Consider the following 15,861-nt stretch of genomic DNA (forward strand, 5'->3'; position numbering starts at 1 on the left):
AACAGCCTGCCTTGGTGCATGCTGCAGACTTTCCTAAAGTCTCTAAAAGGTTCACAAACCCCAAACAAGGAGCATCTGGCTTTGGCACGTCCCATACTTCTGACTGAGCAGCCCCAAGCCCAGTACTAGCAGCAGCTGGCCTTGGTGTGCAGCCTGGCCTCTTGAGGGACCTCCAAGCACAGCATGGGCTGTGGCCACCTGCAGATTGCTTTGTGGCTCATGCCAGGTGGCTCTGGAGAGGGCACAGACTGCTGCTGAACTTAGCCTGCAGTGGATCCCCTCCCGGGTGGCCCCAAGGCTGGCACTCCCAGTGGCCAGTTTCAAACAAAGCTGGAGCATCACCTAGCTGCATCCAAGGATGACTCACCCAAAGGACAGACTGGACAGGCACCAGAACCCTGCTGAGGCAGATCCTCCTCTGTAGGATCAGCCTCTGCACAATACCGTGTTTCCCCAAAAATAAGACCGAGGTGGACCATCAGCTGTAATGTGTCTTTTGGAGCAAAAATTAACATAAGACATGGTATTATATTATATTACACTATATTATATTATATTATATTATATTATATTATATTATATTATATTATATTATATTATATTATATTATATTCCCGGTCTTATATTATATTAAAATAAGACCGGGTCTTATATTAATTTTTGCTCCAAAAGATGCATTAGAGCTGATGGTCTGCTTAGGTGTTATTTTGGGGGAAACATGGTAGCTCCTCCACTGTAGTCATGGCCAGTCCTCACAACCAATCAGCCCAAGGGTTAGTCCCTCTCACTAATGTGCAAACAGCAACCAAAGCTCAACTACAACAGGAGGACACACACAACCCACACAAGGGCCATACCTGGAGCACCCAGCTCTGGTGACCAGGGAGACTGCACCACGGGACCTCACAGGACACCTACTCCATAAGGCCACTCTACTAAGACCAGAAGACATAGCAGCCATACCTAGTACATAGAAACAAATACAGGGAGGCAGCCAAAATGGGAAGACAAATAAGTACATCCCAAATAAAAGAACAGAACAAAGCTCCAGAAAAACAAAAAACAAGAAAAGCTAAACAAAATGTAGATAAGCAATTTACCAGATGCTGAGTTCCAGACACTGGTTATAAAGATGCTCAGTGATCTCATGGAGAACTTCAACAAAGAGATAGGAAACATAAAAATGGAGATAGAAAACATAAAAAAGAACCAGTCAGAAATAAAGACTACAATAACTGAAATAAAGAATACATTAGAGGGAATCAACAGATTAGATGATGCAGAGAATTGAATCAATGATTTAGAAGATAAGGTAGCAGAAAACTCCCAACAGAACAGCAAAAAGAAAAAAGAATCCAAAAAAAATGAGGAGAGTTTAAGGGGCCTCTGGGACAACATCAAGCATATCACCATTCACCTCATAGGGGTACCAGAGGAAGAGAGAGAGCAAGGAATTGAAAACCTATTTGAAGAAATAATGACAGAAAACTTCCCTAACCTGGTGAAGGAAATGGATATTTGAGCTCAGGAAACACAGGGAGTCCCAAAAAGATGAACCCAAAAAGGTCCAAACCAAGACACATCATAATAAAATTGCCAAAGGTTAAAGACAAAAAAAGAAATAAAAGCAGCAAGAGAAAAGCAGTTTGTTACATACAAAGGGAGCTCCCATAAGACTTTCAGTTGATTTCTTAACAGAAAATTGCAGGCCAGAAGGAACTGGTACAAAATATTCAATGTGATGAAAAGCAAGGACCTACAACCAAGATTACTCTACCCAGTAAAGCTATCATTTAGAATTGAAGGACAGATAAACAACTTCCCAGTCAAGAAAAAGCTAAAGTTCATCATCACCAAACCAGTATTACAAGGAATCTTAGAGAGACTTCTTTAAGATGAAAAAAAAGGAAAATATGAATAATAAAATGGCAATAACTACATATCTATCAACAATTACTTTCAATGTAAATGGATTAAATGCCCCAACCAAAAGACACTGGGTGGCTGAATGGATAAGAAAACAAGACCCATACATATGCTGCCTAGAAGAAAATCACTTCAGGGTAAACAGGATCAAATATGTGGTGATAGAAGGAAAACTGACTCTGGGTGGTGAACACACAATGTGATATATAGATCATGTATTACAGAATTTTACACTTGAAACCTATGTAATTTTACTAACCATTGTCACCCCAATAAATTTTAATTAAAAAATATACAGCAAAAGAATTATCTTCAAAAAACAGAAAAAAAAAGAAAGAGAATCACCTCAGATTGAAAGACACACACAGACAAAAAGTAAAGGGATGGAAAATGATATTTCATGGAAAAAAAAAAAAAGCTGGGGTAGTAGTACTTATACCAGACAAAATCGTCTTTAAAACAAAGGCTGTAACAAGAGACAAACAAGGACTCAGTAACCCCACTTCTGAGTATTCATCTGTAGAAACCCAAAACACTGCTTTGAGGGGATGGGTACACATCCATATGTTCATTGCAGTATTGTTTACAATGCCCAAGATTGTTGTCCATCAATGAATGAATGGATAAAGAAGAGGTGGTACATATATACAATGGAACATTACATAGCCATAAAAAAAGACATCTTGCCATCTGTGACAACAGGGATGGACTTAGAGAGTATTGTGTTGAATGGAGTAAATCAGATAATCAAAGACAAATGTCATATGATTTCACTTATAAGTGGAATCTAAAGAACAAAATAAACAAATGAAACAGAAAATAACTCATAGAGAACATTTTGATGGTTGACAGATGGGTGGGTGTTGGGGGCGAGTGAAAAAGAGGAAGGGATTAAGAAGTACAAATTAGTTGTTACACAGTTGTCATGGGGATGTGGGGTATAGCATAAGGAATATAGTCAATAATGTTGTAATATTTATGTATGGTGTCATATGGGTACTAGATTTGTTGGGGTTGATAGATGGGAGGAGGGTTGTGGTGCAGGGTGAAAAAAGTGAAGGGATTAAGAATTACAAATTAGTAGTTACAAAAAGTCAAAATACAGCATAGGGAATATAATTAATGATATGGTAATAACTATGTATAGTGCCAGGTGGGCACTAGACTAGTCAGGGGGGGATCACTTTTTAAATTTTATAAATGTCCAACTGCTATGTTATGCACCTGAAATTAATATAAAATAATATGGAATGTCAACTGTAACTGAAAAACTAAAACAGGCAATTAAAAGATAGGTGGGAATAAGTGGTCCAGATTTCCAGGTGTAAAACAAATAAGTCATGGGGATGTAATGTACAGCACAGGGAATATAGTCAATAATATTGTGATAGCATGGTACGGTGTCAGATGGTGGCTGGACTTATCATGGCGATCACTTCTTTAGGTACATAAATGCTGAATAACTACTGCATATACTGGAAACTAATACAATATTGTATGTTTGCCATATTTCAATACAAATCTTTAAAAATTATTAAAAATAATTAAAATAATAAAAATAATAAACCAGCTTCCCCCTGACCTGCACCTCCTCTTGTATTTCCAGTTGGTTGTCCTGTCACCAAGGTGAAAGCTGGGAGGGTGTCCCTCCCCTGCCCTGCCCCCCCCATCCCCCCATCCACCAGGCCTCCACATAGACTCCAAGTCCTGGGCTGTCGCTTCCTCTTTCTGACTCCACCTCTGCTGTCCTGGCCTGCCCCGTTGTCATGAGGCCGACTGTGAGGGCCTTCTTCTGTTCTTCCTGCTTCCTTCTGGCCTCTCTCTGTGCCCACACGGCCTCCCAGGCCTCCTCCATTACTGCCAGCCTCATTCACCCCAGATGAAAATCTGATGGTATTCCTCATTAAACTCAGGCTCTGCAGTGGCTCCCTGCCACTCACAGAACAGAATCCATGCTGGTTATAAGGCCCCCAAAGCCCCCATGCACTTCCTCTCCTGCCTGAGTTCCCTCCAATGCCTGATTTGCAATCGACATCCTAGTAACACAGTCTTTGCCAGTCCTGCCGAAGCAGGCAGTCTCACCCCACGTATGCCTGTGCTTCTTTCTGCCTTTGCTCTGCTTGGAACATCCCTCCCACCTCCAGGTGGTCAATTCATTGCAACTTATCTTTTAATATTCAGCTCAGGGGTCATTTCCTCCAGGGAGCTTTGCCTGAAACCTAAGTAGTCCTTTTTAGAGTTCCCACGACCCCCCGCCTTGCATATGCTAGCACATTCTGTTGCAATTCTCCATGTACCAGTTTCTCTGAACAGATTATGTGTTAGTTGAGCCAAACTGACCTCAGGTTTTTCAAGGTAAGAGAAACTTCCTTTGCATCAAAGCAAAATATGGCTCAAAAAACGATTCCTTTTAAGCCAAAATTATGGAGAGTGCAAGAGAATTTGAAGACTGTGGTGATGATTTTCAAAGCTGGCTGCTGAATTAAAATCATCTCCAGTACCAATGCTTGGGCCCCGCCTGGGGATCCTGACTTAACTGGGCTCAGGGTATCAGTATTGTGGTTTTTATGTGTCTCCCAGGCTGAGGCCCACTGCATCGTGGTAAACTTGGATCCCAGATAAAAGGGAAAATTCTGAAGAGTTTCAGCTGACACCAACTTGAGAGCTTTTAAAACTGCAATATGGCACGTAGTGAAAAGCACCCAGGCCTTGAATCACTAGCTCTGTGACTTCGAGCAAGACACTCATTATTTTAAAACATCAATGTCATACTTTGCAAAATGGGGCTATCTTGCAGGTTGTCGTGGGGATTAACTGAGATGATCCTGACAATAATAATATCTGCTAATTGCAGAGTGGTAAACTTCAGCAGGGACCCACATGACCACAGCATAATTCTATATTAAATAAATTTGGTTCCATTTTTAGAGCTGCCTGAAAATCACCTTGTGATTCTGACACATTCAACAGTAAAGGATTTGTGCATTTGTTTTCACATCTGTCTGACTGGGGATGGGAACACAAGAACTCTTTCATTGATTGTGACTATATCCCAAAAATGAAATATATAAGTAAAAGGGAAGATGGTGCAGTGCTGGGCAAATTGCGGACCAACTGCCCATAGTGACGATACAGACAGGAGGTGCCCTGGTATCTACTCTGCATCAAAGCTGAGAAAATCTGAGGGGTTGGGGCTCCTTCTGGTGAGCCATTTCTGCTCATTTCATGATGATTTTGGTTGGGGTGTCTGCTATGGGCAGACTAAACAAGTCAATGGAAAGTAATATTACAAAGAATTAGTTTCATTATCAGTCTTGAAATATTTTAGCTCATTTTTCCATATTTTGACAATTCCTGGAAACTGCTTGGTATATATACGCCGTTTGGTCATAACATTACTCAAAGTGAGAGAAAGCAAAGCAAACATGCAGGACCTGCAACCCACGCTGGAAGTCACTTTGCTAGAGGCTTCCAGCTCTTTCAGCTAGGAGTTTTACCTGCATTTCCGAGAATATTAGAAAAACACAAACGCCAATTTCTCCCTTCAGGGCTTACTCCATGTGTCTCTTTCCTCTCACCAAGGTTCTTTGGATATTTCTTCCTTTTCCCTTCATTTTTACAAATTACTCTCATTTTCTATTTGCTTTTATGCTTTTAGTCCTTAAGTTTTCCTCCTTTTATCTGTTTCCATAATAAAACAATACTGAGTAAAACAGAACAGACAATGGCAACCAATTAGATAACTTAGTGAAATGGACAAATTCCTAGAAAGACACACACTACTGAAACTGACTCAAGAAGAAATAGAAAATCTGAGTAAACCTGTAAGAAATAGTGAATGACTTAGTCATCAAAAAACTACCCACAAAGAAAGGCTCAGGACCACGTGGCTTCACTGGTGAATTCAACCAAATCTTTAAAGAAGAATTGACACCAATTCTTCACAAACTTCCAAAAAAAAAAAAAAAAAAAAAATAGATGAGGAGGAAACACTTCTTAACTCATTCTATGAGGTTAGTATTACTCTGACATCAACACCAGACAAAGACATCACAAGAAAACTACAGACCATTATCTTTTATGAATATAGATGTAAAAATCCTCAAAATACTAATAAACTGAATTCAACAATATATAAAAAGGATTATACACCATGATCAAGTGGGATTTATCCTAGAAATGCAAGAAATATGAGACAAATAAGAAGGGGAAATTTGGGTGTGAAGACCAGATTGCAGCATATCCCCCAATCCTGCACCGAGGGCTGGGTTCCTGGGTCTCGGGTCTATTGGTCAGGGCAGGCTGGGAGGAGTAGGAAGAGCCAAGGGTCACAGTGTTAACCTTCTTCTACAAGGGGGTGGGGACTAAGATGTTGTCCTCTGCTTTTCTGACCTGTTGAGCTGAAAAGATCAGAGACTCACAAACAGCTTAGAGCTGGATGGGGACAGGGTTTCAGACAAATTAAGTCCAGCTCCTATTTTGAAGATGAGGTAAACTGAGGACCACACAAGCAAAGTGACTTGTTAATAGTCAGGGAGATAACTGATGGGAACCAGGATTGGAGCTCTCACTCCCTGCTTCCCATCCAGAGCTCTTTCTCTCACCACAGTAATGTCCATTGTTGTTCAGTTGCTCAGAATGCATACAACTGACCTGATTGTTCTTGCCACCCATGGATATCAGGGAGTTAATAATAAAAATAACAATAGCTAATACTTACATAATACTTATCTTGTGCTCGGCAAGATTTTAAGTGCTTTATATGCATTAACTCACTTAATCCTCATAGAAACTCTCCAAGGTAAGGACACTAATATTCCCATTTTATGGATGAAAACACTGAGGCAGAGAGGTTAGCAACTTGTCAAGGTCACTCATCTAGTAAGTGATGGCAGTCTGACTCTTCCCACAATTAGTCCCCACCCCCTTTGAGAGGGGCACATGGAAGACTGCTTTCTAGCCTGGTGACCAACATCGATGTGCTCCCATGTGGAAGGAAGTCTCCGCCCACCTTTTATCACTGGCTGCAACGTCCTGGTCCTGGGACTCGTCTTCAAGACTACGCTATTTTCTGAATCTAGAGTTGACTCTCCGGGATTTTAAGATTTCATCTCTGATAGGAAGAAGGGGGAGCAAGGGGAACCATGGTGCTCACTGATGTAGGGCTTCCTTACCTTAGGTTCCATAGGTTTCGGGGGGAGACCCTGCTCCTGAAATTGTACGCAAAATGTCATGTGTCTGAGCTTATGGGGACCCAGATGTTATTAGGGTTGTGATGACTGAAGTGTTACTACACTGCATGGCTGCTGGGCTGGACCTGTGCCTTGCTCAGTTCTTTACAGTGTTTTCTGTGCCTTTTCCTAGAAAGATCTGAGTGAGCCTGCACAAAGGAAGGAATGAAGCTTCCCCCTTTTGTGTGTTGATGGCAAGGCTGTGGGCAGTGCTGTGTCTTCCACCTCCACTCAGGCAAGCATGGCAGAGGGCAGAAAGTCTGAGTGCACTGTCAGCCTCAGCAGCTCACCCAGAGTCCCAGGTCCTCCATGATGACTCAGGACACCATGGCTCCCTTGGTGGAGACTGAAAGCAGCTCCACTACAGGGTCAGAGCTCTTCCTCAGTCTCCTGCTCTGACTGGCACTTAGGGGCATGTGGATGTAACGTGTAGCTCTTTCCCTCGCTGCCCATACTAGTGTCTCATCTCCAGATATAGGGGACAACAAGAGGGCAAACGCTCTTAGATTTTTGAGTATTCTCCTGCTTCCTGACAGAACTCAAGCCAGAGGTGAAATCATGCCTTAGAAAGAATCCATACATTTAATTGAACTATAAGGGGTTAGCAATGGCGACTGCTTCACTGTACAAACTTCTTAGCTTCTGAAGTATCCTCTTTAAACAATCCTTATGGAATCCTAGACCAGTGCCTTCAAGGTCACTGGTTACTTGGAGGTGGCTTTCCCGAAAGAATAGGCAATTTCACCCTAAACATTTCTGCTACACCAGTGCCCATGGGGGTATGCCTTTAACTAGAGTTCTGGTGCATTTCTAGATTGGACTCCAGTGGGCACAACAGCAATTTGGTGACTCCGATTTACTGTGTGACGTGAAATGCACTCCCAACTTCCTTTGTTAAACCTGCTGTCTCTGGTTAGCACAGAGGAACATAGAAGGTGCTCAATAAATATTTGTTGAATTAATGAATTGTGTCCCATTCCATCTTGACCTAAAGTGGCCTAATGGTGTCAATACTTTCAAGACAGACTTTGTTTAGTTTTTAAATCTAGAGAAAATGTAGAGCATGGTGAGAACAATACTATGGGCATCATGGGATAAAACTAATGCAAGTTGATTGGTTTTGATAAGGACGACCATCATCGGTGGTCTCATCTAGTGAAGGTTTGTAATACTTCCTTCATGTATCTGTTTATGCCCTGTTCCTGGACTGCTGACCTTGGGGGTAGAGGGAGTGTACCCTACAAATCTTGCATCCCTAATGCCTAGCTGAGTCCTCAACCCAAGTAGGGACTTGGGAAGAGTTGCTGAACGAACAAGAGCTATGTACACCGGTGTGCAAACACACGCACACATCAGAATAGTGATCAATGGATGCTGTGGTCACAGTTCTGGTTACTTCTGTCTTTGTAGGACACTTGTCATGCACCTGCAGAGAGCTGAGAAAGACCTCTGAGTGTGGATCTACTTGTCTTTAATGCCTATACACATGAAGGATGTAGTGTACAAAGTGAGCATGGGTGTTAGAGTCATCAGATTGGGTCTAGATCCACAAATTAATGGCTGTGTGTCCTTGGGTAGATAAGCAACCTCTCCTAGCTTAACAACAAAAAAAAAGTGATAGAGATTCTTTTAAGGAGATCCAAGATGGCAGAGTAGATAAACACTGTGCCTGCTTCCTTCCATGAACACATTAAAGTTACAACTAAATTATAGAACAATCAACCTAGAGAATCATCTGAAGTCTAGCCAAACGGAAATCCTATAACTGAAAATATAAAGAAGAAGCCACATCGAGACTGGTAGGAGGGGTGAAGACGTGAAACGGGTAGGCCCCAAATCTCTGTGTGGCAGTTAATAACTGGGAATGATATTTCAGCCGTGGAGGTTCCCTTGGAGGAGTGAGAGACCCTAACTCTACACTGGCCTCCCCAGCCCAGAGTACTGGTGCTGGGAAGAGAAACCCCCACAACATATGGCTGTAAAAAACAGTGGAGATTCCGACCATCCGGGTAGGACAGAAGGCTGCGGGAAACCCAGACATCCTCATAAATGGGCTGAGCACACACTTCTCACTCACAGGCACTCACCTTCAGCTCTGGCGGAGGGACAGTAATTTGGGGGTCGTCGGAGTGAGGGCTGGAGGACAGTTGCCATTTCCCTGTGAGGAGGTTCTCCTCCCATACAGCTGGCGCGTGGCACCATCTTTCCTTTGGTGAGCCCGCCCCCACTCGGCCAAATCTTAATCTGATTGGCCTGGTGAGTTCCGCTGCTCCATCCTGCTGACCCCGCCCCACCCAACTCGAACAACACCAGAGGCACTTACTCCATGAGCTGCCAGCTCCACCTGCATTGCATTCTTTCTTGAAAAACTATCAAAGTCCTCAGGACCCAGATAGGCAGCAGCTGGCCTCCATGTGCTCTGAGACTTTTGCTGAGTAGCTCCAGTCTCAGCACTGGCACCAAACCAGAATCCACACTAACCTGTTGACCACAACTCTTCCCACTCTAGTGACTCCCTGAGACCCTGCCTCACCCAACTCATGTACCGCACAAGGCTTTATCAGTGGCTGAACCTTAAGCGAGGTGGCAGGTGGCAGCAGCCTTGGGGTGTCCTGGCTTTTTGCAGAGCTACCCCAGGTCTGGTAATCATGGCAGCCATCCTTAGTTCTCAGGGATGCCTGTCCCACACACCTACAGGTTTAGCATAGGCAGCAAACAACCATGGATCGCTTTGTAGCTCCTACCGTGTAGCCCCTGGCTAGTTACAGGCAGTGTGTGACATGGGCTTGCACCACAGTCCCTCACAAGAGGCCCCAGAACCAACATACTTGGAGGTTGGGTTGAGACCACAACAGAGCACCATGCAATTAGCCCCACAACTGGCACATCCGAAAGGTGGTCTCAAGGTACCAGAGGCTGCTGGGGCAAATCCCACTCAGTGGGGTCAGCTCCCCACACAGCAGCCTGTAGTTATGGACATGGCCAAACCCAAGCCAGTCAGCCTGAGGGTCAACCCCACCCACTGATGTGACAATAGCAATCAAGGCTCAACTATAACAGGAGGGCATACACAACACAAGGGATAGTACCAGAGTACCCAGAGCAGGTGACCAGGGAGACTGTTTCACTGGGCCCCACAGGACACCTATACATAAGGCCACCACCCAATACTGGGAGATGTAGAAGATTTACCTAATACATAGAAACAAACAGAAAGGCAGCCAAAATGAGGAAACAAAGAAATATGTCCCAAATGAAAGAACAGAAGAAAACTCCAGAAAAAGAATTAAATGAAATGGAGGCAAGTAACCTACCAGAGACAGAGTTCAAAACAATGGCAATAAGGAACTTAGTGAGAACTTCAACAGAGATAGCAAGCATAAAAAGGATACAGAAACCATAAAAAAAGAACCAGTCAGTAGTGAAGAATACAACAACTGAAACGAAGAACGCACTAGAAGGAATCACCAGCAGACTAGATGAAGCAGAAGACTAAATCAGCAATTTGGAAGACAAGGTAGCAGAAAACACCCAAGTAGAACAGCAAAAAGAAAAAAAAAAAAAAAAAAAATGAGGATAGTTTAAGAGACCTCTGGAACAACATTAAGTGCAACAACATTCTCATCATAGGGGTATCAGAAGGAGAAGAGAGAAAGCAAAGGATTGAGACCTATTTGAAGAAATAATAACTAAAAACTTTCCTAATCTGGCAAAGGAAATAGGTATACAAGTCCAGGAGGTGCAGAGTCCCAAACAAGATGAACTGAAACAGGCCTACACCAAAATGCATAATTAGAATGGCAAAGGTTAAAGATAGAGAATCCTAAAAGCAGCAAGAGAAAGGCAACTAGTAACTTACAAGGGAGTTCCCATAAGATTGTCAGTTGATTTTTCAACAGAAACTTTACAGGCCAGAAGGGACAGGCACAAAATATTCAACGTGTTGAAAAGCAAGGACCTACAACCAAGATTACTCTACCCAGCAAGGCTGTCATTTAGAATTGAAGGACAGATAAAGAGTTTCCCAGACAAGAAAAAGCTAAAGAAGTTCATCACCACCAAACTAGTGTTACAAGGAATCTTAGAGGGACTTCTTTAAGACGGAAAAAAAAAGATCAAAATAATGAATAATAAAATGGCAATAGTAACATATCTATTGACAATTACTTTCAATGTAAATGGATTAAATGCTCCTCTGAAAAGACATAGGAGGGCTGAATGGATAAAGAAAACAAAGCCCTTACATATGCTGCCTGAAGAGACTCACTTCAGATGGAAAGACACACACAGATGGAAACAAAAGGGATGGAAAAATATACTTCATGAAAATGGAAACAAACAAAAAAGCTGGGGTAGCCATACTTATATCAGATGAAACAGACTTAAAAACAAAGGCTATCACAAGAGACAAACCCCAAAGCCAGTCAGCCTGAGAAGTACCACTTCTGGGTACTTATCCAGAGAAACCCAAAACATTGCTTCAAGGGGACGTGTGCATCCATATGTTCGCTGTAGCATTGTTTACAATGGCCCAGATGTGGAGGCAGCCTGGGTGTCCGTGGGTGGAAGAAAGGATAAAGAGGAGGTAGTACATTCATACAATGGAATATTGCTCGGCCATAGGAATGGGTCCTTGCCATCTGCGGCGGCATGAATGGACCTGGAGGGTGCTGTGCTGAGTGGAGTGTCAGACAGAGGCAATGTGAGTTTGCTTACATGTGGAATCTAAAGAACCAAATAAACAAAACAGAAACAAACTCATAGATACAGAGAACATTTTGATGGTTGCCAGATGGGATGGGGGTTAGGAGATGAGTGAAAAAGGGATTAAAAAGTACATATGGGTTGTTACACAGTAGTCATGGGGACGTAGGGTACAGCATAAGGAATATAGTCAATAATATTGTAATAACTATGTATGGTGTCAGATGGGTCCTAGATTTGTTGGGGTGATAGATGGGAGAGGGTTTGGGAGACAGGGTGAAAAGGTGAAGGGATTAAGAAGTACAAACTGGTAGTTACAAAACAGTCATGGGGATGTAAAGCTCAGGGAGTACAGTCAATGATACGGTAATAACTATGTATAGTGCCAGGTGGGTACCAGACTAGTCAGGGGCATCACTTCTTAAATTATATAAATGTCTAACCCCTATGCTGTATACAAGGAATTAATATAAAATAATGTTGAATGTCAACTGTAATTGAAATATTAAAAAAGGGAGGGGCTATGAATGGGACTAAGAAGTCCACATATCCAGGTATAAAACAAATAAATTAGGGGATGTCATGTACAGCATAGGGAATATAGTCAATAATATTGTGACAGTGTGGTACGGTGTCCGATAGTTGCTGGACTTATGGTGATCACTTCTTTAGGTACAAAATATTGAATAACTATGGTGCACCCCTGAAAATAATATAATAGTGTATGTTAGCTACATTTAAATAAAAAATCTTAAAATAAATAAAGAAAACATGAGAGAAAAGCACGTCCACTTCCCACTGCTGGCTTGGGATTCATCGAGATACCAATCATTACGTGTCTTGAACAGGGCTGATGCTCAATAAACACGGGCCGGTCTCTTTACTCTTTCTGTCCCCATTTCGTCCTTTGAAAAAAAAAGTTCCGGGCCATTTGAGTGGGCGAGTGCAGACACAGAACAAGATGTCCTGTGATCACTTACAGACTGGCGTGGCCAGGACTTTGATGTATACATACGTTCTTTCAAAGATGACAAATTATTAGCAGAGCGAAGCAAGCCAACACAAACTAGACACCAGCACTCCCAACAAACTCGGCAAGTTCTGCGGGGGGGCTGGCGCCCAGCTTCCCCGGCTGTAAACACAGCCAGGGCATCACTGGGATTAGGCCGTTTCCCTGAGCCCCCCGTGGTTAGTGTGATTAGCAAGCAGTCTCCGGACGGCTGGCTTTCCCCTTGCAGTTCTTTCTACTCAGAAACAAGGGGCGCAGGAGGCTGTGATCCCCCCAGCCTACCCCAAAAGGAGAGTCTTTGACTTGTTTGCCATGGAAACTGTTGTGCATGATTTAGGTCTCTAGAGGGTGGACAGAGCTGAAGACCCACAAGACAGGTCCCTTTCAGAAACGCAGAACTTCTTTAGGGAAATTTGTTCCGGATAAAGAAGGACCATGGCCTAAGGGATCTGACGGCTCTGATGGTCAGGGCCAGCCAGGCTGTGATTTCAGGTGCCCGTGGAAAGCCCCCAAGCCTGCCCTGAGTCTGCCCTCTGGGCCTGGAAACAAAGCCTGCCTTTCCACACGGCCACAGAAGCACAACCTGTGACTCCTCCTTGGAGAGACACCTGGTCAGTTCTTGCTGTGAAGAAATGAGCACCTTGTCTGATTATTCGCCCTAAGGCGAATCCACGATTTTGGCTGAGTGGGAGAACCAGCAGCGCTATCCACTGCACACTTAAAAGGGGGTGAGGGAGTCAGTTTCCTACTGAGGCAAAGGGACGGAATGAGACACAGGGAGTGTCCAGACAGGCAGCCCTGCTTCAGGCAGCTGTATATCGTCCCCCAGACAACACCCTGGTCTGTGTCAGGGGACTTTCCATCACAAGGTGCCACAAGCAGTTTCTGGAAGAGATTTTGTGTGTATTGTCCTTCACAGCCCCTAACTGACCAGTCACTTGGGGGCCACATCCCTCCTCCCCTCATCTGAGCCTTCTGGACAGTGGGTGTGCAGACGCCCTCTAGGTGCTTGGTTTGGTACTGGGTTAGTGAGCACGGAAGTGGAAGGGAAAGCTTTGCAGGGAGCTGCGGCCCCACTGCAGGCCGCTCCTACCATGTCACTCTGTGACTGCGTGGACCCGTAGGCGGCCATCCCGTTGGAGGGCGCAGCTGGCTGTGGTGTGTCAGGCTGGATGTACCCTCTTCTGTCAATTAGGCTATAAGAGAAAACAAGAGTACAGGAGGGAGTGAATAAAAAGCCAAAGACGCCATCAACATTGCTTTAATTTCCATTTTGGGGGTCCCTCTTTCTGCGATGGGCCCCACTTGAGGCACCTTGGAAGACAGCTCTACTCACCTTTGGCAGTCAGGTACCACATTCTGTCACCTCTGCCTTTCAAAATGCTTGTAGCATCTGTTCCCTCCCTGCCCCCTGCCGCAGATCCCACCTCATCTGCTGGCCTCAGCTCCACCAGCCTCTGCCCTCCGTCCGTGGCTCCCACCGCCATCAGCGTTTTTCCTATCGCGGCGTCCTGACCACATCACCCCTCCTGCAGGCAGGGCGCTCCCAGGCCGCTCCATCACCTGCAAACAAGGTCCAGGCCCCTACTCTTGGCCTTCAGGCTCACACACCTGTCCCCAACTTTCCTCTCCAGCCTAAATCCATGTCTGCTTATTATACACGTGGCGCTCACAGGGTCATTCCTGCCACAGTCGCGTCAGTACCTGCCACGCACTGGCGTATGGCTTGGGGACAGGAGCCACGGACTCCATGCGCACTCTACTTTGCCAGCTGCGAATGTTTGTTCAAGCTCTGGTTTTTCTTTCCCAAAGTCACTTCCCCTTCCACTCCACTGCCCATTTTTCACAGCCAGGTTGAAAAGTGCCGCAGCTGCTGCTCTTGTCCCTGTACCTGCTTCCACCGCTTATCTGGCTTCTCTTAGCGCTACGTGGCACCCCTCACGGTTCTCCTGGTGTCACGGTGACTTTACACAGTCTCGTCTAGCAGCCTGCAAGCTCCTGAGGGCAGACTTTATCTTTTCTCTGCCACGGCCTCTGGCCCCAGCGGATTGGGCAGAGGAGGTCCCTGAACACCCTGCTGGCACTGCCTGGTTCCCCCATTTGTGTCTGTCATGGAGTGTGAGCTCCACCAGGGCAAGAATGGGGTCTTCTTAACCACTGTGTCTCCACGACTGACAGCCAGTAGGTGCTGAGCACATGCTTATTGGTTGAATGAATAAAAATGGGTCCTCTGTCTCCCACAGACACGTTTTTTGAACATGTTTCTGAAGACTTTTTTTCTGTGCGCTATGGCACTGCTGCCGGTTAGAAGGTAGGGGTGAAGCCATCCAAAGAGCTTCCTTGAGTGAAGTCTCAATGTTGAACTTGAGTCTAAGGGCAGAACGGCAAAGGGCAACCGGAGGTTGGGCTAATAGGTGGGCGTGTCCACTGCGGACCCACCCCTCTTCCCCTCCCCCGCCACTGTGTGGCTCTCCCGGGACCAGGCACAGGGCAGGGCTGCAGACTCTGCTCCAACTTGTGTTTGGCTTTGAGAAGATAGGATCATTGCAATTACAAGATTCAGGTCATCAAGTGACGGAAGAACAAGCCATTAAAATACGCTTGTGACAGGATCTTGAAAAGAAATGCTCGGTGCTTCAGTTTCAGTTGAATCTTCAAGTTTAGAAAAAAACAACAGGCAACCGAGAACCTCCATCTGCCAAAGGGAGGTGCTGGACCATCCATGCAGGACCGTCAAAGGGGTTCGCAGACCAAGTGTGCAACCCCCTTCGAGAGTATAAAAGACTGAAGGTGAAAAGAGCAAAGGATGACAGGGAGAAAGGGGTCATCGGCACCCTGCACAGGAAGAGAACCAGGAGGCTGGGAGTGGGGCTGAGCAGCCAGACGTGGGTCCCTGGGAGAGCGCCAGTGGGGAGTTGGCTCACAGGGCCATCTCCGGGGTTGGACTGTATCCCCCCAAAAGACATGTAGAAATCCCAACCTGGGGAGGCG

At 44.8% G+C, this 15,861-nt stretch overlaps 1 protein-coding gene across 3 annotated transcripts in view; it reads right to left on the reverse strand.

Annotated features, from left to right (window-relative positions):
• Positions 1 to 15,861, reverse strand: part of ZDHHC14 (zDHHC palmitoyltransferase 14) — a 249,325-nt gene that overhangs the window by 12,913 nt on the left and 220,551 nt on the right. For all 3 annotated transcript variants that reach the window (XM_074333749.2, XM_019749318.3, XM_019749308.3), the window contains exon 8: positions 13,964 to 14,066. In XM_074333749.2, the coding sequence (XP_074189850.2) occupies positions 13,964 to 14,066 (103 nt within the window). The remainder of the gene's footprint in view (positions 1 to 13,963; positions 14,067 to 15,861) is intronic.

Source organism: Rhinolophus sinicus, chromosome 2 (genome assembly GCF_057876585.1).
Source record: "Rhinolophus sinicus isolate RSI-liver-muscle chromosome 2, RSI-T2T, whole genome shotgun sequence".
Taxonomy (NCBI): Eukaryota; Metazoa; Chordata; class Mammalia; order Chiroptera; family Rhinolophidae; genus Rhinolophus; species Rhinolophus sinicus.